Consider the following 23,030-nt stretch of genomic DNA (forward strand, 5'->3'; position numbering starts at 1 on the left):
TCCGTTCTATCTCCTTCTCTAAAACCCCTATAACTCCGAAACTTTTTACGTTGGGGAAAACGACTCATTTTGTATGCACGATCGCTGCACCATTGTTACTCGCGTGAGAGATGTTATCGTTCCAGGCGTTAGCCAGGACCATCGTGCAAAATGAACGCATGCTTTGTTTCACATGGATTTCTCGTCTTGGAGTCTACAGCTTAAACAGCGCCGCGCAGCTTAACGGTGAGATTTCTGGCACCGAACGTAATCTGTTATTATAAAATTCTGGCACCCAATGTGTTAATATTATTATTATCCTTGGCCCCCTGCTTTTTTACCCTCTACACCAAATCTCTTTGCCCCAAAATAGCCGATCTACTAGTTCACAACGTGTCACAATGCAATGCGTTGTGAACCCGTAGAGCGGAGGTCAGTGATCGACAGTAAATGCATCTCTGTATGGGTCCAGGTGTTTACCTGAATGGCCTCCAGGTCTCTCTCCATGCCGGTCAGCTTGCGCTGCAGGGCCATGACACCGGCCAGGTCGTTGCCCAGGCTCTGGGTGGACTCGATCACCTTGGTCTTCTCCCTCATCCAGGTCTGGCTCTCGTTGCACTCCAGGTGGTAGTTCTGGATGTTCAGGGCAGACTCCAGGTCCTGCTTCTTCTGACCGGCCAGCTGCTGGAACTCCTTCCATCTGAGGAGGCAGTGTTGGAGTTTAGTTTTAGTCACAGTATTTTTTATCAATTTAGTTTAAGTCATATTTTAGTCATCTGAAATGGTTTCGTTTTAGTCAACTTTTTGTTGACTAAATATCATACGATTTTTGTCAACCAAATCTACAGTCTATTTAGTCGACTAACATGTATTTTGGCGGGGCCGGGATGGCATTGTCATGTCTGATTTATACTTAGCTGCATGCCGAAAAATATCCGATCTACAAGCTCACGAAACCCGCACACAACTAAGCATAAAAGGACTTTGTTCTACTGGATCTCTTCTCCACTCGTCCCTCTAGTCAGGGGATATTAGCAGAATATTTTTTCAATCTTGGAATAAATTCCTTACCAAAAAAAATCTTCACCAATGTGTTTGTAAAGGTGTCTAGTAACACATCTCACAAAGACTGAAATGCAGTCCCCCTAGGAGAATTTTTGACAGCTCCTTAAAGTTGGGGTACCCACCATAACCTTGGTTTAAAAAAAATCCAAAAAATAAAATAAAAATGTAATTCTGTTTTAAGTAGCATGTGAGGGGTCAAACTATGGTGTTTTTGTGATTCTGAATCCATTGCAAGCATTTGTTTTGCACCAAAACCACTCCTTGGGCTAAAAACGTCCATAGCCATCCTTTTCCAGGTATACTTTTTGTGTAAAAAGCCCATTGAGATTGGGCCGTTTTTAGCCCAAGGAGTGGTTTTGGTGCAAAACAAATGCTTGCAATGGATTCAGAAACATAAAAACACCCTAGTTTGACACCTCACATGCTACTTAAAACAGAATTAAATTTAGATTTTTTGGAGGATTTTTTTTTAACCAAGGTTATGGTGGGTACCCCAACTTTAAGGAGCTGTCAAAAATTCTCCTAGGAGGACTGCATTTCAGTCTTTGTGAGATGTGTTACTAGACACCTTTACAAACACATTGGTGAAGATTTTTTTTGGTAAGGAATTTATTCCAAGATTTTTTTAATATCCCCTGACTACTCCCTAACATTTTCGTCTAGTTTTTATGTGTTGATGAAACACATAAAGTTTTCGTCAGTGAAAAAAGGTAGTCGACGAACATTTTTCGTCATAGCTTTAGTCAACGGAATTAAAAGTGATCTTAGGGAAGCGTTCAGTCGGTTCAATAGGGTTTAACAGTTTACCTTCCTGTGTGAAACAAGGACACAAACGGGGTTGTGTTGTGGACAGACCTGTCTTCCTATGTATAAAACAAGGACACAAAGGGTGTTTAACGGTGACAGACCTGTCGTTGAGCTGGTCCTGTGTCTGGTGGATCTGCTCCTTGTTACAGTTCTCAGAGCTGAGCAGCTGCTGGGCCACCTGGTTCACATCGGTCACACGGCTGCCCAGGTTGTTCATCTCAGGCTCCAGCGTCTCGAACCTGCAGCCACACACAGACACATGTTAGTCAAACTCATCCATTTCATTGATTATAATCCATTTAAATCTATTCTGCTGCAGCAGCACCTCCAGGTCTTTAGGGTTATAGTGTGTTACAGTATGTGTTAGTTTCTGACCTCTGCTGCACCACCTAGGTCTTAAAGGGATATTTCACTTTCAAAAAAACGTTTTTAAGTTGCTTGATTCAGTATTTAGATATTCATTTTATCAGACACGCCCCCTTCCTATACAAACCCATTATAACTTCAAACTCCATTTTTAACATGTTAGATTCGTCAAAAACACCCGTCCTTGGTTCTGGTGACTCATTCTGCCCTCCTAATACGTGAGGGGGCCGTGTTTTTTTAATAAACAGAAAATACATTTTTCGGTAGGTGTCAAAATCTCAGCCAATCAGGAGAAAGTACCCATTTTTAAGCTTAATTTGTATAGTGTTCCAGTTCCAATTCTGTCTGCTCATTTCTTAGTGTCATCACTTCCAATTTCACTTGTTTAATCTGTATCCTGATTGAGTTCTCTGTCCTGGTTGGATAAAATTGGAAATGAAACTGAAACTGAAACGAAAATGCATTTTCTGTTTAATAAAGAGGTGGAGAGACAAGGAGACTCCTAATACTGAACAAACACTCTATAGCAATGAGTACTATCAGAATATAGAGCTATTTAACACTTATTTTAACCAACGCAAATCACTTACCCTACCTTTAACTATTAAGATGTGGCCATCCACATTGATGAATTGTCTATTCTTATATTCTGTACTATTCTATACCTGCATATTATTCTATGCATGTATATTTTCATCCACGCCTCTGGTTCCAGTGATCCAGCTGTATGAGAGTGATCGCGGAATTTGCCGTCGCTTTGAAATGACACTAGAGTTGCGTTCCGATCCTAGTATATGAGGCCCAACGGGTCGACTACTCCGTCCTCACATCTGCTCCTCTCCTCCTCGCAGGGGGGGCGGGGCAAAGGCGCGAGTGGAGGACGCCAGGAGAGTGAGCGAGTGTGAAAGTTGGGGTATCGTAGTTCAGCTTTAGGGTTCGGGTTATAGTGAGCAGTGGTGGAAAAAGTACTCAAATGTTTTACTTAAGTAAAAGTATCAATACTGCACTGTAGAAGTACTCTGTTACAAGTAAAAGTCTGGAATTCCAAATTTACTTGAGTTAAAGTACAGAAGTATTGGCATCAAAATGTACTTAAAGTACCAAAAGTAAAAGTACAAAATGTTTTGAAAATAGCAGATCTACAAGCTCACAACGCGTCGCAAAGCGACGCGTTGTGAGCTTGTAGATCTGCTATTTTCAAATAGCCTATGTATAAAATAGGGCTAAAGTGGTTAATGTATGTTTCGTAATATCATAATTTATATCTGAAAAGTAACTAGTAACTAAAGTTTTCACGTAATTGTAGTGGAGTAAAAGTACAATATTTGCCTCTGAGATGTAGTGGAGCAGAAGTAAAAGTATTGGAAATTGGAAATACTCAAGTAAAGTACAAATACCTCAAAACTGTACTTAAGTACAGTACTTAAGTAAATGTACTTAGTTACTTTCCACCACTGGTAGTTACAGTATGTGTGTCGTGTTCTCCTGACCTCTGCTGCACCACCTCTAGGTCCTCCAGCCTGGTGGGGATCTCCATGCTGTCCAGCCACTGCTCCTTCTCCTCCACCCAGAGCAGACAGGCTCCGGCCTCGCTGAACATGCGGTACAGAGCCAGCGCTCCCTCCAGGGCCTGACGCCGGGACGCTGACAGGGTCTCCAGCTCCTGGTAGCGCTGCTCGATGGCAGGCAGACGACCCTGGACCTACAGACACACAGTGAGGGGTATAGTTTAGACCCTGAACCTACAGACACACAGTGTGGTATAGTTTAGACCCTGAACCTACAGACACACAGTGTGGGGTATAGTTTAGACCCTGAACCTACAGACACACAGTGAGAGTACAGTTTAGACCCTGAACCTACAGGGAACACAGTGGGGGTATAGTTTAGACCAGTGGTTCACAAGCCTTTTTTAGCTCCAGATCCAACAGAGACATTTTATGTCTCCCCACCGGGACCCAAACAAGGGAAAATAGCAGATCTATGGCGACGCATTGTGAACTTGTTTTATGAAATTCTTAGCTTTCTTAACTTTTCAAAAAAATATATTTATTTTTTTCTTAGATTTTCTAAAACATTCTGAAAAACACTTTTATCTTTTTTTTTAACCCATTAACACATTCCATGCCAGAGTTTAATCTCATAATGTACTCAGTGCCAGCGTTTTATTGTTGTTTTTTTGTTTTTTTCATGTCGCCACAGACCTCGCTAAATAAGTTAAAAGTGCGCGTTCATTTGGTTCTAAACACACAGCGGATCCGTGAGAAACGGCCAGCGAAAACAGTTTCCAAATGCGAGCCGCCATCTTGAAGATACAGCCGATCAATGCTAAACAGTGATCAGCGAGGAGAAAAACAACAACCGAGAAAATCGAGTTTTAAACAGGATCCCTGACAGGAAGCGGATACGATCGAAAAAAACGGAACCCGAATAATTCTGTTTCTGACCGGAAACCGGAAACGGAAATGGATCAAAAAAAATCGGAAAGTGCACCTGGGGCAATTTCAATGGGAATCGGCGGTTCGCGTAGATCTACGCGACTGGCACGCTGCGGCTTTAAATAGGTTCGCGTAGATCTACGCGACTGGCATTCAATGTGTTAAGACCTGAGGCGATTCGTAAAAATGTTTTCTAAAAATCTGGATTTTTCAAAAATAGCAGATCTACAAGCTCATAGCGCGGCACTCAGTGCCGCGCTATGAGCTTGTAGATCTGCTATTTTTGAATGGCCAAAGAAATCTAAAGTGACACAGATGCGTTCCAGGTCTTAATGGGTTAAATGTTTTAAATAATAAAACAGAACAAATATATAGAACACATACAAGAGGCATATTTACTCGCAACCCATAGAAATGGTTCCGCGACCCATCAATGGGTGCCGAGCCACTGTTTGGGAAACACTGGTTGTCAAAGTGGATAGACAAAGTCTATGTAGATAAACATAAACAAGCCTACGGCCTACGGCATTGTGCTCAACCAACAGCAAACACTACATCACAATAAGTAAATACCCCCAGGGGTCCTTGAGGGGTTCCCAGGGTGTCCGCAGGAAAAAGTATAGTTTTACATATTGTTCTAAAGTCATTGTTTATGAAACACAGCGATAGAGTGTGTGTGTGTGTGTGTGTGTGTGTGTGTGTGTGTGTGTGTGTGTGTGTGTGTGTGTGTGTGTGTGCGTGTGTGTGTGTGTGTGTGTGTGTGTGTGTGTGTGTGTGTGTGTGTGTGAGGGTGGGGGGGGTTCCTTTCAAGCTGTTTCACAAATCAATGTTCAGTTGTGAGATGTAATTTAGCTTTAATCCATGTGATTGTGAAAACAAGTAAGCAGTGATGCATATAGTTTTTTTGGGGGGGTAGTAAACGGGAGCATTCAGCCGTTAAACAGCCCAACACAGTGTTTTCTCACAGTTCCACACAGTCAGTGCTGAGAATGCCTAATTAATTATTGACTCAAAACTATTCTGACAATTTCCACTATAACAGCTTGTACTATAGCAATTTTACCTTCTTATTTACAATATTTCCCTCTCCCCCGTTATTTGGAAAATCACAAATCAAGTAAATTGGTGAAATAAAATGCAATAAAAGCCAGTGTTTTTGTGGTGACTTGTCCCTTTCCATTAGACCCCTGGGGGTCTAATGGAAAGGGACAATCCACAGCCTAAAACAGTGCTTCTCAAACTTTTTCATGCCAAGGACTCCTAAATTGATATATATTTGGACACGAATATTTGAGTTAAAAATGTTGGCTTTATTAAAAGATTTGCACACATTTTCAGGATTTTACAAAAATAGCTGATCTACAAGCTCATAGTGCGGCACTCGGTGCCGCGCTATGAGCTTGTAGATCAGCTATTTTTGAATAGCCAAAGTATAAAAGTTTAAAGTGGTGTAAATGATTGTGATGCTATATTAACACATTTTGCTGGGGACCCCCTGGAACCCCCTCAAGGACCAGTGGTCTGGTGGTCCCCGGACCAGTCCGGGGACCACCAGTGAACCAGAGGCAGCGGTGTGAGCAAAAGGACAAAGGTACAAAACAACAACAACTCTGAAACCGACCTCTGGGAAGTTGACGTAGGCCTCGGGCAGCCCCATGGCCTGCTCGTGCAGGGAGTCTATGAGCGGGTGGTGGCTCTGGATCTCCTCGTCCACCTCGCGCTGCTTGCGGGCCAGGGTCTGCGTGGAGAACTCGTCGTGGCCCAGCTCCTGGCTGGAGACCTGCCTGAGCGTCTCCATGATCCACGCCTCCATGTCGTTGGCGTCCGTCTGGAACTGGTGCAGCGCCACGGCCTCCTTCAGCCTCTGCTCCCTCAGCTGAGACGTCTGGGGAGAGAGACACAATACAAGGATTAATAACATGTTTTTATATTACTCCTACAGATGTTGTCCTAACATCACACAAACCGGTACACAGTATCTCTATAGTCATGTGTGATCAGATCTGTCGGATTTTTCATATTCCGTCCTGATTGGCTAACATTGGCTTCCAAAGTTTGCAGGAGTGGCCCGTTTTGTACGAAATGCCTCAGATCATGAACGCAGCGTCCGATTTCAGTGACATTTTGTACGCACATCCCCACTAGGCCAAGGAAGAAATGCCTCCCTACATATATAGCGGCACCTCATGGTGCCGCTATATATGTAGGCAGATTGTAGGCAGATACAGGCAGATTCACGTTTTGGCCTAAAACTCTTGAACTATAGGTCATACAATCAACATTTCCCTGGATTCTTGAATTGAATGTCACAGCAATCGGACGCTGCGTTCATGATATGAGGCATTTTGTACAAAACGGGCCACTCCAGCAAATCTTAGCCAATAAGTATGTAAATCTCGACCTTCTGGCCTTCGTCAGCTTTTTGAGGTCACACTGAAACATCCTCTCTCTCTCTCTCTCTCTCTCTCTCTCTCTCTCTCTCTCTCTGTTTCCCTCTCTCTCACTGATGGAGCTCTGACCTGACATCACACACACTACAGAACCCTCACAATGCCCATTCGTGCTGACGTTGGGGATCTCCATAATACTGGAAGTGTGTCCATATTTAGGCATAATCGGGGCACACAGACACACACCACCACATACATTATGTAGATAATAGTAATAATAACGATGATACCGTAGACTTGCGACGGAGTATTAGGGCCATCTTGGCTATGATCCAAACAGAGTGATATCTCCTTAGATATACATTTCTGAGTTTATTTTCTCAGAAATCAGCTTGTTCATAATGTCGGAAATTTGCTAGTTCATGAACTCAGAAATGTCCAACTTAATAAACTCACAGATTTGCCACATAAAACTACGAGATGTCTTGTTTAATGTAGCAAATCTGTGAGATAATAAAGTCGGACATTTCTGAGATTTTAGTAAGAAATCTCTGAGATTAATGTCGCAAATCTGTGAGTTTATAAAGTCGGCAATTTCAACTAGCAAGTCGGAAATTTCTGAGTTCATGAACTAGCAAGTTGGAAATTTCCTGAGATTTCTGAGTAAGATGTCAGAATGTTGCCCCGCCCCCTCCGACTTTTTTTTTTCCCCTCGCCAAGATGGCCCTAATCCGTGGTAGTAGACTAGATTCATATAACATAAATGAAAAGACCACAGATACAGCGAAGACAAAACATAGTTTTTTCTTGCCACTCACCTCCTCCAGACGTGTCCACTGCTCCCGGATGTCCCTGATCCTCTCGGTGACCTCGGGGGCGCCGAAGTGCCCCTCGTCGACCAGGGCCTCGCCGGCGGCGATGCTGTTCCCCAGGGGCCCGTAGCGGGCCGCCATCTCGTCCCGGAAGGCCTCGTGCTTGCTGAGGAGGTGCAGGGCGGAGGTGAGGTCGCGGCCGCAGTCGCCGGCCGACAGGATCTGCTCCTGCTCGCGGATCCAGGCGCCCTCCTCGCCGATCTCCCACAGGAACTGCCAGAGGCGCCGCGAGTCCTCCAGACGCACCCTCCTCGTGCCCGCCAGCTGGCCCAGCTCCTCGTAGGCGCGGCCCAGCAGCTCCACCCGCTCCTCCACCAGCGCAGGCTCACACGGCTTATAGGCTACGTACGGGGTTTATCATGATAATAAAAAGACACTTAGATTTATATTAGCCTCGTTCACCTTAAACCACTAAGACCGGGAACGCATCCATGTGTCATTTTTAGATCTATTTGGGCTTTTCAAAAATAGCAGATCTACAAGCTCATGAGCTTGTAGATCTGCTATTTTTGAATAGCCAAAGAAATCTTAAAATGACACAGATGCGTTCCCGGTCTTAATGGGTTAACGATAATAAAACGCAGCGTTAAATAAAACACAAAGCAATAGGAACAATGGGAGGGCTGTGAGATCTGTAAAGATTCTGGACATTTTTTTTATTAGGGCTGCCATCCAAAGCAGGAGAATTAGACTCTCCAAGGGGCCGTTACTTTAATATACTTCTCTTCCTAGAGAGAAAATATATACTATTTAAATGGATCAGAGGGAAAAAAGGACTAATCTGTAACACAGTGGTTATAGAGCAGTGTGTCTCATATGCGAACAGCGTTTTCCCAGTGACTTGCAGGCGAGGGGGCGGGGGTCCGGGTAGGGAGGCGAAATATATAGCTTATAAGGATTTGTAATGTAAGGAATTTGTCATTTGTAAGGAAATGTAAATATGGCAACTCATTTAGATGTAGGCCTACGTAGGTTTATGGTTTCCCGTTTCACTCATGATACAATTTCTCTATCATAACAGATACATACATGTGCCAGATAATCCCCTACAACAAAACAACAAGAGAGTAAAATTCTGTCCGACTTCACTGTAGCCTATAGTAGCCTTTTCATAAATGATATTTGTACTTAGGCTGTCATGAAAGTTTATAATATTTAGAGAAATGTAAAGTTTCAAATACAAAAGTAGTAGTAGTAGTAGTTGTGAATCATCAAACTCGACATTTAGACTGAATGTTTTCTTTATCCTCATCTTGCGTTAATGCACGCAACTGTTTCATTTGTGTTGTTTCTCATAAGCGTGCATCCGTTGTCCGTCAACAACACAGCCGTCTGTGCCTTGACTTCTGTGCGCCCCCTGCCCCCTCGCCTGCAAGTCGCTGGGAAAACGCTGTTCGCGTCTCAAATGGGAGAATAAGTGTTCCCCTATGGATATGCATGTGTGAGGGAAAGCGGAAGATATGTATTTTCCTGTTATGTTTAATGATAAAACGTATATGGCAATACCGATAGTTATTTGCTGTTATGCTGTTTTATTTTGTGCTGTACATATGGACATCAATGACTTACTGAGACGTTGTGGCCACAGTATGAGTAACATCTGTTCTGGAGGCACTAACTGCAACGCTTTCATTCCATTTCTTATTAGTTAATGTTATATTCTTCAAAAGGTGAGTCATTATCATTCATTCTAAGAATCATAGGTATGCTAGCTGTGGTTTTCTCTTGCGGTTTTCTAAGCAAAATATTGTAGTCATCGGCCATCAGAGTGATATGGGTGTCTTTCCCGCGAAAATGACGTCATGTAGCCGGAAAACGGAAGCGGAAAGGCACCAGGTTTCCTGTTTGGCCAGGAACTACCGCGCTAATAACAAAAAGGAAACTCACGCTGATTTTAAGAGATTGTATGATTTGAAGATCGAAAAAAAACGAAAACACAGCTCACGGTAACTAAAGCTCCACTGGCTAAGAGAAACGATCCACAGATCGTATAAAACAATTAAAAGCGCTTTTTGAAACGCTTCCGTCTTCCGGTGAAAACAAATGGAATTCTGGGTAACAGAGGAATAAACAAACGGCTTGCAGTGACGGTAATGACGAGCAGAGGCTGCTAAAAATCGTTATTTGTGGACTTGCAATGTATAACTTTAAGTAAAAAAATTTGTGTACTTTTTCCACTACTGACAGCATGCCCTCCATTGTAATACATAAGAAGTGAGAGAGAGAGAGCTGACCTTGCTCATGTGAGGTGAAGCGCTGTGCGGCTCCCTGAACGCCCTTGATCCTCTCAGCCTGGGCGGAGATGTCTGCCTCCACCAGCGTGTGGGTCTGCAGAAGGTCCAGGACGTCGTGGAGGTGTTTGCCACAGTCCTGGGACTGCAGACGACCCTGGAAATGGAGCAAGAAGAAGTTAGGTATCTGACATCTCATCTGTTACTGTGACTCGTGGCCACATTTGTGACACTTTTTATAAGCAGATCTACAAGCAGATCTACAAGCTCCTAGTGTGGCTACGAGTGCCGCGCTAGGAGCTTGTTAAAAAAAAGAGCTTGTAAAAAAAAAAAAAATGAAAATGTGTGCAAATCTTTGAATATATATACAGTTTTAACCCATTAAGACCTGGAACGCATCTGTGTCATTTTTTATTTGAGCTAAAAAGCATTACACTTCAGCTATTCAAAAATAGCAGATCTACAAGATCATAGCGCGGCACTCGGTGCCACGCTATGAGCTTGTAGATCTGCTATTTTTGAAAAATTGAGAAAATGTGTGCAAATTTATATATTTATATTATTTTAAAGCGAACATTTTTAACTCAAATCTTTGCTTCTGGGGGGTCCCTGGAACAAAATATTTTGAGATGGGGGTCCGCGGCCAAATACATGTCATTTTGGGGGTCCCTGACATGAAAAGGTTTGAGAGCCAGTGACATAGCAACATAAATATTTTCAAAAAACTGTTTCCATATTTTGTAGAATCGGAACATGTTTAACTCAAATCTTTGCTTCTGGGGGATTCTACAAAATGTCTTCTAAATCCTAACAGTTTTCTGAAAAACTTATGTTGCAGTGGTTCTCTTTTTCATGTCAAGGACCCCCAAAATGATATGTATTTGGTCACGGACCCCCATCTCAAAATATTTTGTTCCAGGGACCCCCCAGAAGCAAAGATTTAAGTTGAAATGGGGCCACACCATGAATTTCATTTTTTTTGGGGGGGGGTATTTTTTGGGCTCCCCAGTGTCTCTTGTACCCCAAAAGATATTTTTTTTTAACATTCAGTCATTCATTCTCATTTCAGAGATTTTCAGAATGGGCGTGTCTGAACAGGCCATTTCAGAATGGCAATGCAAAGTGACATCACTTGCATTGCCATTGCATTGATGCTGGCCAGACAGAATTGCTCAGTAGCCCCCCCCTGCCCAAAAGGACGTTTTGGTATTGCAGCTGAAAGTGCTGTATAAGCCAGAGACAATTGACTTGGGATGAGTATATCTGAGTGATGATTTAGGCTCAAACCTTTTGAAAAAGGTTTGAGGGACATACACCATATGATATTAAATATCAAATATTTTTTTTAAATTCATGGTGTAGCTCCTTTAAAATATATATATATATATTCAAGATTTGCAAACTTTTTCACAATTAAAAAAATAAATAGCAGATCAGAAAATAGCAAATACTTTTTGAACAGCCAAAGCAATCTTAAAATGACACAGACGCGTCCCTGGTCTTAATGGGTTAACCGTTGCACCCCCCCTCATACCGACCTTCATGTCTCCCATCCAGTCCATGATGTATCTCATCTCCTGCATCAGCCTCTGCAGGTCTCGGTGTGAGTTGAGCCTCTCCCGGCGCGCCGCCAGCAGCTCCTTCAGGTACTCCCACAGCCGCAGCACGTTGTCGCGGCGCGCCGCCACGCGCCGCACGTCGTGGTACGCCTCCTCCTCCAGCTTGCGGGCCACCTCCTGCACGGCCGCCACGCGCTCCCCGTACGCGCCGATGTCCGTCTCGATGGCCTCGTGCTTGCGGGTGGCTGCCTCCACCGCGCCCAGGTCCGTGCCGAAATTGTCCTGATGATGACAGAGGCGTGGAACACAAAATATGACATTTCTATATGTATTATTTAACTCATTCCCTGACAGACTTATTTATGGCTGTGTTTGCCCACTGCCAGCGATTTAGTGTTTTTTATAACTTTAAAAAAAAAAAAATCGCAAGTCCAATCGTTTCTAGACACCAGTGGTGGAAAAAGTACTCAAATGTTTTACTTAAGTAAAAGTACCAATACTGCAATGTAGAAGTACTCTGTTACAAGTGAAAGTCTGGAATTAAAAATGTACTTGAGTAAAAAGTACAAAAGTATTGGTATCAAAATGTACTTAAAGTACAAAAGTAAAAGTACTAAAATGTTTGAAAATAGCCGATCTACAAGCTCACAACGCGTCGCTTTGCGACGCGTTGTGAGCTTGTAGATCTGCTATTTTCAAATAGCCTAGTTATAAAGTAGGGCTAAAGTGGTTAATGTATGTTTTATGAAATAATAATTAATAATCTGCAAAGTAACTAGTAACTAATGCTTTCAAATAATTGTAGTGGAGTAAAAGTACAATATTTGCCTCTGAGATGTAGTGGAGTAGAAGTAAAAGTACAGAGAATTGGAAATACTAAAAGTAAAGTACAAATACCTCAACATTGTACTTAAGTACAGTACTTAAGTACATGTACTTAGTTACTTTACACCACTGCTAAACACACAGGCGACCCGTGCATGCCGCTCAGACAACAAACATTCCGATGGGGGCGGAGCCCTTCTCCTTCAGCCCAGCGTAAAAACACCATGTTTCGCCATGTGAACGGAAAACTCACGTACTTTTTCCACCTCACCACAGACCTTGCTAAATCCCTTATGATCGACGTGTTCAACTGTTTGTAGACACACAGGGTAGTTGTGTGAGTGGCCCAGAGAACCAATTTTCAATCGGCGACATTCCATTTTGTAGTAGTAGCAGTTTCAAAACAGCGTTTCTAAACAGCGTTCCACGGCGGAGAAAGACAAAGCCGAGAAAAGACCGTTTTAGAGGGGGACTTAAACAGGAAGCAGGCGGAAACTAAAATCTTCGATTGGCGTAATTTCCGTTTCCGGGTGTGCTACAATGAAACGTGTCACGTCGAGAGATGAAGGACGGTGAGATCTTTTTTTGTTTAATTATTTTGCAAAATTACGTTTTTTACGTCAGTGGCAGTGAGTTAATTTTAAAGATCTGGCTGTTGTCTTTCTTCAGAGAGAGGGTGTGATCAGTAGCCTCAGGGCAGTGTGGTGATGCCTTTGATCTGACTTTACCACAAGGGTGTGAATTCCTGCTTATTGCTTACTTTTGCCATGGAACCCCCTGTACTGGGCCTGTGGCTTGTTGTGAGAAATATATAACAACACTGTGAAAGAGTTTCGGATGCTGTCAATTGCACTGAATGGGATATTATCACATTTATCACGTTTAATCAGACTATTGATTGGTCTAAAGTAGGTGAGATACTGACCTACCCAAGGGGCTCAGTCCGTGTTTTGTCGTTATTCTGTGGGTTGATAAAAGTCGGGGCAAACACTCGCTCACCGCAAAACATGATTTACGGTTCTGTGCCTATCGGTACATGACTCGGACGGCGTTGAGTCTGCTCAAGCGAACTTCGCAACATTCGGCACGCCGACTCTCTCGCTTTAGCTCGCACGGTGGTGCGTCTCGAGAAACATTTTCAAACCTTTTCAAAAACTGTGGAAATAGCAGATCTACACGCTCAATGTTGTGAGCTTGCATATCATCTAGTTCCACTATTATTTATATTTTTTTATAGTATTCGATTATTAAATACATTTATTTTGATTGTTGGTATCGGTCACTGATCCAATATTTAATCATCACAAACGCAATTAAATCATTAATCACAATTATTTGTTGGGCTCGCCAACAAATATGTCATGGAGGTCGTGACAGCAATAATTTAGGAATGAATCTTTATGAATGAACAAGGAGAAAACGTGCCGATCAGCCTGGCAAAGAAATTGCTGATCTACAAGCTCACAAAGTGTCATGATGGGACACATTGTGAGAATGAAAATGAGAACGGGGAATGGCTTGGTCATGGCGATCCAAACAGTCCTCCAAAGTGTCTAGACACACAATGTTATGATGAGTGTATTCTCCTGTGCATCTGCTAGCTGCTACACTCAGACATGAGCTCATGACTAAGGACTTTCTGTGTGAAGAATTGGTCCAGGTGTGACCTGCTTAACATTGAGCAGCACAGCTCTTGTTGTCAGCAATCGTTTGTTTGTGTGTGTGTGTGTGTGTGTGTGTGTGTGTGTGTGTGTGTGTGTGTGTGTGTGTGTGTGTGTGTGTGTGTGTGTGTGTGTGTGTGTGTGTGCCCCACACACACAAACACACATACTTGTGAGGGCCAAAGGTCCCCGCAAGTATAGTAGAATTTTAGAAATGTGAGAAATACTTATTTCTATGGTTAAAAACATATTTTTAGAGTTGGGCTTATAAAGGAAAACATTCAGGTTGGTGTTAGAATTAGGCATTTAGAGTTATGCCTGACTTATATTTAGTTGCCCACAGTATAACAGATCTACAAGCTCACAACGCATCGCAGTGCGCCACATTGTGAGCTTGTAGATCTGCTATTTCTGATGTGCGGCACCCGCACGCAACTAAGTATAACTCAGGCTTTAGGTTAGGATTAAAACGGCAAAGAAAATGTTATGGCATTAATAAAATTGTTGTCCTAATTTTCTTTTGTGTGGTAATACAAACGTGGGTGTGTGTGTGTGTGTGTGTGTGTGCGCGCGTGTGCGTGTGTGCATGTGTGTGTGTGTGCGCCCGTGTGTGCATGTGTGTGAACCTCTTACCTGGGACACCAGTCTCTGGTTCTCACTGAGCCACGTCTCCCTCATGGCCGCCTTGCGGTCGAAGCGAGCGGCCAGCATCTCCAGCTTCTCCTGGCGAATCAGCTCGTTCCTCAGTGCCAGCTCGCGCTCATGCTCCGCCTTCTCCAGCCGTTCCCACGCCTGCCAGGGAGCCAATCAGATCAAAGGAAGTTAACGACACCGTTCTCAAGCTGTTGTGGCTTTTTTTTACTTTGACTTCTTCTAACTTTGTCAAAAAATAACTCTTGTTATTTACATACGATTACACGGTATGAATTTAAATATTAATTGACTCATTCATTATTAATTAAACGTCCTTTCTGTTTTTGCTCATTTCCATTCACACCAGCTCAAGGCAATTTGTGGGAGGGAATGTTGTTAAGATGACATAACATCATAAGGAAGTGGTGCCGTGTCAGCATGCATGGAAGAATACTGTTCATTGTGAGTTTTTAAATACCATATACAGTAGGATATGGTGCCACGGTCACACTTATTACATTGCATAATCGTCATAATCGTATCCATGTTGAAAGATTTCCATATATTTTCAAACATTTTCAAAAATAGTGAAAATAGACGATCTACAAGCCGCAACGCGTTGTGAGCTTGTAGATCGGATCTTTCCACTATTAATGTTTGCGAAGCGTTGTGATGTAGATGTAGTTGTAGATCCAACTGTGCAACTTCAAAGCCTAAAAGCCAAACAGAAATGTATGTTTTGTTCATAATGTTCCAGTGTTCAATGACAAAAACACAATTCAATCATTCATCGCAATTATTTGTGTGACAATTAATAGTCATGTAAAATGTCATAATCGTGACATAGCCCTATAGCCACTGTAATTAACATACAGCCTTCAAAGAAGACTTCTGTTCATTCTGATTATTTAAATATAGTATACAGCAGCTACAGTCTATTTATTGTATTTAAATACAGAATAGCTACAGTCTATTTATTGTATTTAAATACAGAATAGCTACAGTCTATGTATTGTATTTAAATACAGAATAGCTACAGTCTATTCATTGTGTTTAAATACAGCATAGCTACAGTCTATTCATTGTGTTTAAATACAGAATAGCTACAGTCTATTCATTGTGTTTAAATACAGTATAGCTACAGTCTATTCATTGTGTTTAAATACAGTATAGCTACAGTCTATTCATTGTGTTTAAATACAGTATAGCTACAGTCTATTCATTGTGTTTAAATACAGAATAGCTACAGTCTATTCATTGTGTTTAAATACAGTATAGCTACAGTCTATTCATTGTGTTTAAATACAGTATAGCTACAGTCTATTCATTGTGTTTAAATACAGTATAGCTACAGTCTATTCATTGTGTTTAAATACAGTATAGCTACAGTCTATTCATTGTGTTTAAATACAGTATAGTTACAGTCTATTCATTGTGTTTTACAGTCCAGACCATGCTATCAGTTTCTAGTGCGACTAGGGAACAGATGCCATGGAGAAGCATCAGCCATAGATCTTCCTGTTGCTAAGCAACACCTCCAAAACCTGTTTGCAGTGCAGTTGAAATATTTTTAACTTGTCACACACACTGCAGTGTTATGATACATTGTACTGAACAGTACAGTGTGTTATGATACATTGTACTGAACAGTACAGTGTGTTATTGATACATTGCACTGAACAGTACAGTGTGTTATTGATACATTGTACTGAACAGTACAGTGTGTTATTGATACATTGTACTGAACAGTACAGTGTGTTATTGATACATTGTACCAGTACTGAACAGTACTGGTAATAACCAAAATTAGCCGATCTACAAGCTCACAATGTGTCGCAGCACGACACGTTGTGAGCTTGTAGATCGGCTAAAAAGACATGCTGCTTGCTATGGAATCCAAATGAATGAAGTCAGTCGTGGCGACTGATAACTTTAACCCATTAAGACCTGAAGAAGCATCTGTGTCACATTTTGATTTGAGCTAAAAAGCATGATTTTACACTTTGGCTATTCAAAAATAGCAGATATACAAGCTCATAGCGCGGCACCGAGTGCCGCGCTATGAGCTTGTAGATCTGCTATTTATGAGAAATTGTGAAAATGTGTGCATTTTGCAGAATCGGAACCTAGGCCTCAATGGGTTAATCCATCCTTTCCAAAGAACATGAAAAAAAAACATCCTCATCATCAGTATCAGTCTGAAACCTGGTAGTCATGAAAAAAAAACCTCATTGTGTCTGCTCTCTGGCTTTGGGGGAGCTGTCCTTCCTATATTAGTAATAATGAAAAACCATTAATGGAGATAAATGTCCCTTTAAAATACCATTTCCTTAGTGCCCAGAGATAATGGCGTGGACCCAGCACTCTGCTGGCCCGGGATCAAACCCTGTCCACAGGAAGTGTTACTGAGCAGCGGGAGCGGCTTGGACATGGTGTCCAAGAGAGCTTCTTTACTAATGGTCTGTTGTTTACTCATGATGATGAGGATACACTGAGGCTAACCGCTCAGTGTTTGACACTTTGTGGAGCCTCGTCTAGGCCTAGACTAACAGGGCAGACACTCTGTGCCCGTCTCTGGCCGCTAAACCATCTATACATTTATTTTTTATTTGTTGACAGCAAAGCACATTTATCCATTTTTCTTTTTACACACTAAAACAAGGAAAAGACAGTTTTCCTCTTAGTCTCGCCTCAGTCTCGCCTCTCTTTCCACTTTGATTGGTTGGTTGAAAAATTATTTGCCATAAGCAATGAAATCCCTTTAAAGATATATACAATTATTTTGTCAATTTATAAATTCTTTATTAACACATTCCATGCCAGACGTTAATCTCATAATGTACTCACCAGTGCCAACGTGTTATTGTTGTTTTTTAGTTTTTTTCACGTCGCCATAGACCTTGTTAAAATCCTTAAGATTGAGCTGTGCTGTTTGTAAACATCGCGGACATCTCACTGATTCTACCAGTGAAGACCACGTGTCAAACGGTGCCTCCATGTTGTAGTTAGAACGGTTTACGTTAAACAGTGATATGCGAGGAGAAAAAACTGCAAGGAGAAAATGGAGTTTCATTTTCGTCATTAGAACGAGGGCCGACGGGATCGGCAAAACCGGATCCCAAATAATTCCGTTTCCGGTGGTCAAACCGGAAACGGAAGTAGATTTATTTCCGAAAGTGCACTTTTGGTGAAATCAACGCAAACCGGCGGTTCGCGTAGATCTACACGATTGGCACGTGGCGGCTTTAAATAGGTTTGCGTAGATCTACGCGATTGGCACTCAATGTGTTAAAAGGTAGGGTAAGTGTTATTTTTTGGTATTATTTTTTGTTTTAGTTAAAAAGGTTAAAGTACTATATTGTGATAGTAATCATTGCTACAGAGCGTTTGTTCGGTCACAGGGGTCTCTCCAGCTCTTTAGTAAACAGAATATAGTACATGTTCAGGTAGGTGACACATTTTAAGCCAATCAGGAGAGAGCACTGAAAATGCATGTTCTGTTTAATAAAGAGCTGGAGAGACATGGAGACTCCTTTTACTGATCAAACACTCTATAGCAATGAGTACTATCACAATATAGAGCTATTTAACACACATTTTAAACAAAGTAAATCACTTACCCTACCCTTTAAGTAGCTATATACTGTAGGATAATGAGCAGTCAGTCGGTCATTCATGAGAAATAAACCCGTCAAGCCACACAGTGAAAGGAGGAAAAAAAGACGAAAAGAATAAACAACTGGGAAGAGGAGTGCTAGCGGGTCTTTGCCATAGAAATGCATGGCAGAAAGCTAAGGCCATGGCAGCTAGCCTGCTAAACCATCCCGGACGAGTGAATTGACTCATTATCATGAGTCTTCTGCAGAGGTGATTTACCAGGCTGGATGGCAGCTAAAAAGCTAAAAAAAACTAAAAAAGCTTTCTGTGTAAACAGCCCATAACACAAGTCTTCTGTACCGTGTCTGCCCTGAACTACATCTCACTCTCAGCTGTCCTGCTCTTCTAAAAACAGTGGTTCTCTACCAGTGGTCCGGGGACCACCAGCGGTCCTTGAGGGGGTTCCAGGTGGTCCCCAGCTAAAATGATGGAGAGTTGGTAACCAAATGGACCCTTATAGATCTTTAACTCTTGAGAGTGTAAAATGAAACCAAATGGACCCTTATAGATCTTTAACTCTTGAGAGTGTAAAATGAAACCAAATGGACCCTCACGGGTCCATTTGGTTTCATTTTACGCTCTCACGAGTTGGATTAATAACATCTGCATTACTTAATTGTTATTTCGATCAACGTTTGCCTGTTATCTCTCCTAAAGGTACCACCATCAATACAACATGGATGGAATTGTGGGACAAAATCTTATCCAACGATAACAAAATGTTGGGTCTGAGAGTCTAAATCTCATCAAATGGTGATGAATCCGTGGCTCAAATGCCCAATAAATAAATAATGGACCTTGACATGAAAAGGGTTGAAAAACCACTTTTCTAAAACATAGTGCGTGGCATGGGCTGCCTGCTCCCCCCCCCTCTAACCACCCTCCCATACATCCATCCATACCTTATTGATGTCTGAGATGAGTTTGCCCTCCCTGGGCATGTAGACCTTCTGGTTGTTGGCTCTCATCTTACTCTGGATGGTGAAGAGCAGAACCTCCAGGTTGCCCTTCTCTGTGAACCTGAGACAGACAGACAGACAGACAGACAGACAGACAGACAGACAGACAGACAGACAGACAGACAGACAGACAGACAGACAGACAGACAATCAGTGGCTTCCAAAAAGAGCTGAGACCCACTTGTGTGTTCCAGACATGTTACCCACGTACGGCCTACACATTTCTACATATTTCTCATAGGAACAACAGGAAAAAATAGCCGATCTACAAGCTCACCATGTTGTTACAGGATAATAGATTTCGGTATGACAAGTTGAACTGATAGTGTCTCTTTTCAGGTGGAAAACTCTTACTTTTCAGGCTTTTCAAGCTCAAAACGAGCTTGTGGATCTGCTTTGGTGTGAAGCTGTAGTTTAATGAAGTAGGGCGTTCATTTTACGGAAACGTTAAAATGTGGAGATGAGTTTCTGCCTGACAGTAACGATATACAGGCAGACAGTGAAGGATTTTATGCAACAAATTAAGACTATTTCACAGCCTACAGTAGCTATTACAATATAATTGGTAGTGTGAAGGAAAACACCTGATTATGGGGCTGCTATTCTAGATGTGGATCAAACTGATACATTAGTTTGCAAAACGGTTGCATTTTAATCCATTTAGACTGACTGGGGAACGCGGTCTTCTGTGTAATTTTAGATTGCTTTGGCTATTCAAAAATAACAGATCTGCAAGCTCATAGCGCGGCACCGAGTGTCGCGCTATGAGCTTGTAGATCTGCTATTTTTGAATAACAGCTATTTTTGAAAAAAAACGTATGTTGCTATAATATCAGTGGTTCTCAAACCTATTCATGTCAAGGACCACCCAGAATAATATGTACGTGGCCGCAGACCCCCGCCAACTAAAACATATTTAGTTCCAGGGAGCCGCCAGAGGCAAAGATTTGAGTTACAAATGTTCGCTTTAAAAAATGTATATATTTATATATTCAAAGATTTACCAAAATGTAAAAAAAAAAAAAAAAAGTTTTTCAAAAATAGCAGATCAACAAGCTCGTAGCGCGGCACTCGGTGCCCGTGCAACGAGCTTGTATTATCTGCTATTTTTGAATAGCCAAAGTATAAGATAATGGTTTTAAGAGGTTGCTTTCCCAGTCCTAATAGATTAAAGAACAGAATCATCTGTCGATTATGTCTTTGACATATCTACTGCTGAAGCTCAGTTCAGAGAGGTCGTGGTTTGGCTTCAGACAAAGACAACACGTGTCTATAAACCGTGTTCATGAAACCCTAATACTTCCAAACTCCTTCTGTCATTCCAAATAATGAGACGTTGACACGGAATGATTACATACAAACAGTAAGTCTGAAGCCGGTATGAGGCAATAAATACCACCCACATGTCCTGGGGCCATACTGTACTGGATGCTGAACATTCCATGTGGAACACGCATGTACATAACACTGAAGAACACAGGCTATGGTAGTCTGTGTGTGTGTGTGTACATATGCACCCACTGTGTGTGTGTGCGTGTGTGTGTGTGTGTGTGTGTGTGTGTGTGTGTGTGTGTGTGTGTGTGTGTGTGTGTGTGTGTGTGTGTGTGTGTGTGTGAGCTACTAGTCGCTGACAGTCACAATCACTATCTGCAGATACTTTTAACCTCAAGTATGTACAGTACCTGTTCCTTGAAGGTAGGGTTTATAGGGGTAGGGGGGACTCACTTGGGGGGCTTCTCCACGGTGCAGTAGGAGTAGGGGTAGGGTTTATAGGGGTAGGGGGGACTCACTTGGGGGGTTTCTCCACGGTGCGGTAGGGGTAGGGGTAGGGTTTATAGGGGTAGGGGGGGACTTACTTGGGGGGCTTCTCCACGGTGCAGTAGGAGTAGGGGTAGGGTTTATAGGGGTAGGGGGGACTCACTTGGGGGGTTTCTCCACGGTGCGGTAGGGGTAGGGGTAGGGTTTATAGGGGTAGGGGGGGACTTACTTGGGGGGCTTCTCCACGGTGCAGTAGGAGTAGGGGTAGGGTTTATAGGGGTAGGGGGGACTCACTTGGGGGGTTTCTCCACGGTGCGGTAGGGGTAGGGGTAGGGTTTATAGGGGTAGGGGGGGACTCACTTGGGGGGTTTCTCCACGGTGCGGTAGGGGTAGGGTTTATAGGGGTAGGGGGGACTCACTTGGGGGGCTTCTCCACGGTGCGGTAGGGGTAGGGGTAGGGTTTATAGGGGTAGGGGTAGGGTTAGGGTTAGGGGGGACTCACTTGGGGGGCTTCTCCACGGTGCGGTAAGAGTTGAAGGGGTAGGGGTAGGGGTAGGGTTTATAGGGGTAGGGGTAGGGTTTATAGGGGTAGGGGTAGGGTTTATAGGGGTAGGGGTAGGGTTTATAGGGGTAGGGGTAGGGTTTATAGGGGTAGGGGGGGACTCACTTGGGGGGTTTCTCCACGGTGCGGTAGGGGTAGGGGTAGGGTTTATAGGGGTAGGGGGGGACTCACTTGGGGGGCTTCTCCACGGTGCGGTAGGAGTTGAAGGCCTGCAGCTGGTTCTGCACGGCGCTCAGGGAGTTGGCCAGCTGCCGGTCGTTGAGCGTCAGGATGGTCTGCTCGATCCACTGCAGCAGCTCTGACGCCAGAGTCTCATAGTTCTGGATCAGCTGATCAGCCTCAAGGACGTAGTCCAGCACCTGGCGGGGGGAGGAGGGGGGGGTTAGGCACAGGGTTAAGACCACTGAGATGGAAGTATTATGAATGTATGAGTGATTTACACAATAACACTCCTGAAATTGAGCTGAAACTTTAAAGGGATAGTTCACCCACAAAATTACTTTTTTTCTATGGATTAGTCACCCCATGGAGACTTTTATATTTTATAGTTTTTATCCCATTCCTAAGCCAATAATTTGATGACCAGCGGTTCCAGTAGGAGACACAAAGGAGACTCTTTGTGTCTCCTACCGGAACCGCTGCCGGTCGTCACATCACACGAGTAAGTAAGTTCATTAGATTCATAAAGCACTCCTCACAGAGAGGCCTCACACAGTGATACCGTAAGACAAACAAAACATGAGGCATTCAAACAATCAGAAACAACAGAACAATAGGCCGTACAATTAATGTCAAAGCAAGACAGCCGACGCAATACATACATGAAGGAGTAACGTCATGTACCTTACGCCAACGCTCGTTTAAACAGTAGAGTTTTAAGGTTATTCTTCAAAATGCCCACAGAGGCTCCAAGGTTTAGGAGCTACAGTCTGAAAGGTTCTGTAAACGTTTGTTTTTAACTTGGTAACGGGGAACGATAAGCAGACCCTGACATAACGTAAGAGCAGGTCAGTTAAATATTCCGGGGCCTGACCGTGCATAGCTCTGTAAGTGAGCACCAGGACCTTGAAATGGATCCTGAAATTAACAGGAGGCCAGTGAAAGGAGGCCAGGACCAGGAGTGACCTTCTGCTGGACCTGGCCAACAGTCTGTCAGCAGCATTTAGTTTTGAGGAGGTCCATGGATGTTTTACTGAGACAGGTGAAACCCAAGACATGAACGACCATCTCTAACGCAGGGAAAATTGACATGGAGCTTTGCAATGTTG

General features: G+C 42.9%; 1 protein-coding gene across 2 annotated transcripts in view; it reads right to left on the reverse strand.

Moving 5' to 3' along the window:
- The window catches only part of sptbn2 (spectrin, beta, non-erythrocytic 2), a 162,440-nt gene that overhangs the window by 47,008 nt on the left and 92,402 nt on the right, over positions 1 to 23,030 (reverse strand). For both annotated transcript variants that reach the window (XM_080436433.1, XM_080436432.1), the window contains 10 exons: positions 21,934 to 22,121; positions 19,386 to 19,503; positions 14,827 to 14,985; positions 11,687 to 11,989; positions 10,152 to 10,305; positions 7,864 to 8,258; positions 6,277 to 6,540; positions 3,708 to 3,919; positions 1,953 to 2,090; positions 460 to 679 (listed from right to left, as the gene is read on the reverse strand). In XM_080436433.1, coding sequence (XP_080292559.1) covers positions 460 to 679; positions 1,953 to 2,090; positions 3,708 to 3,919; positions 6,277 to 6,540; positions 7,864 to 8,258; positions 10,152 to 10,305; positions 11,687 to 11,989; positions 14,827 to 14,985; positions 19,386 to 19,503; positions 21,934 to 22,121 — 2,151 coding nt within the window. The remainder of the gene's footprint in view (positions 1 to 459; positions 680 to 1,952; positions 2,091 to 3,707; positions 3,920 to 6,276; positions 6,541 to 7,863; positions 8,259 to 10,151; positions 10,306 to 11,686; positions 11,990 to 14,826; positions 14,986 to 19,385; positions 19,504 to 21,933; positions 22,122 to 23,030) is intronic.

This window comes from Gymnoscopelus braueri, assembly GCF_963280865.1.
Source record: "Gymnoscopelus braueri genome assembly, chromosome: 8".
Classification (NCBI taxonomy): domain Eukaryota; kingdom Metazoa; phylum Chordata; class Actinopteri; order Myctophiformes; family Myctophidae; genus Gymnoscopelus; species Gymnoscopelus braueri.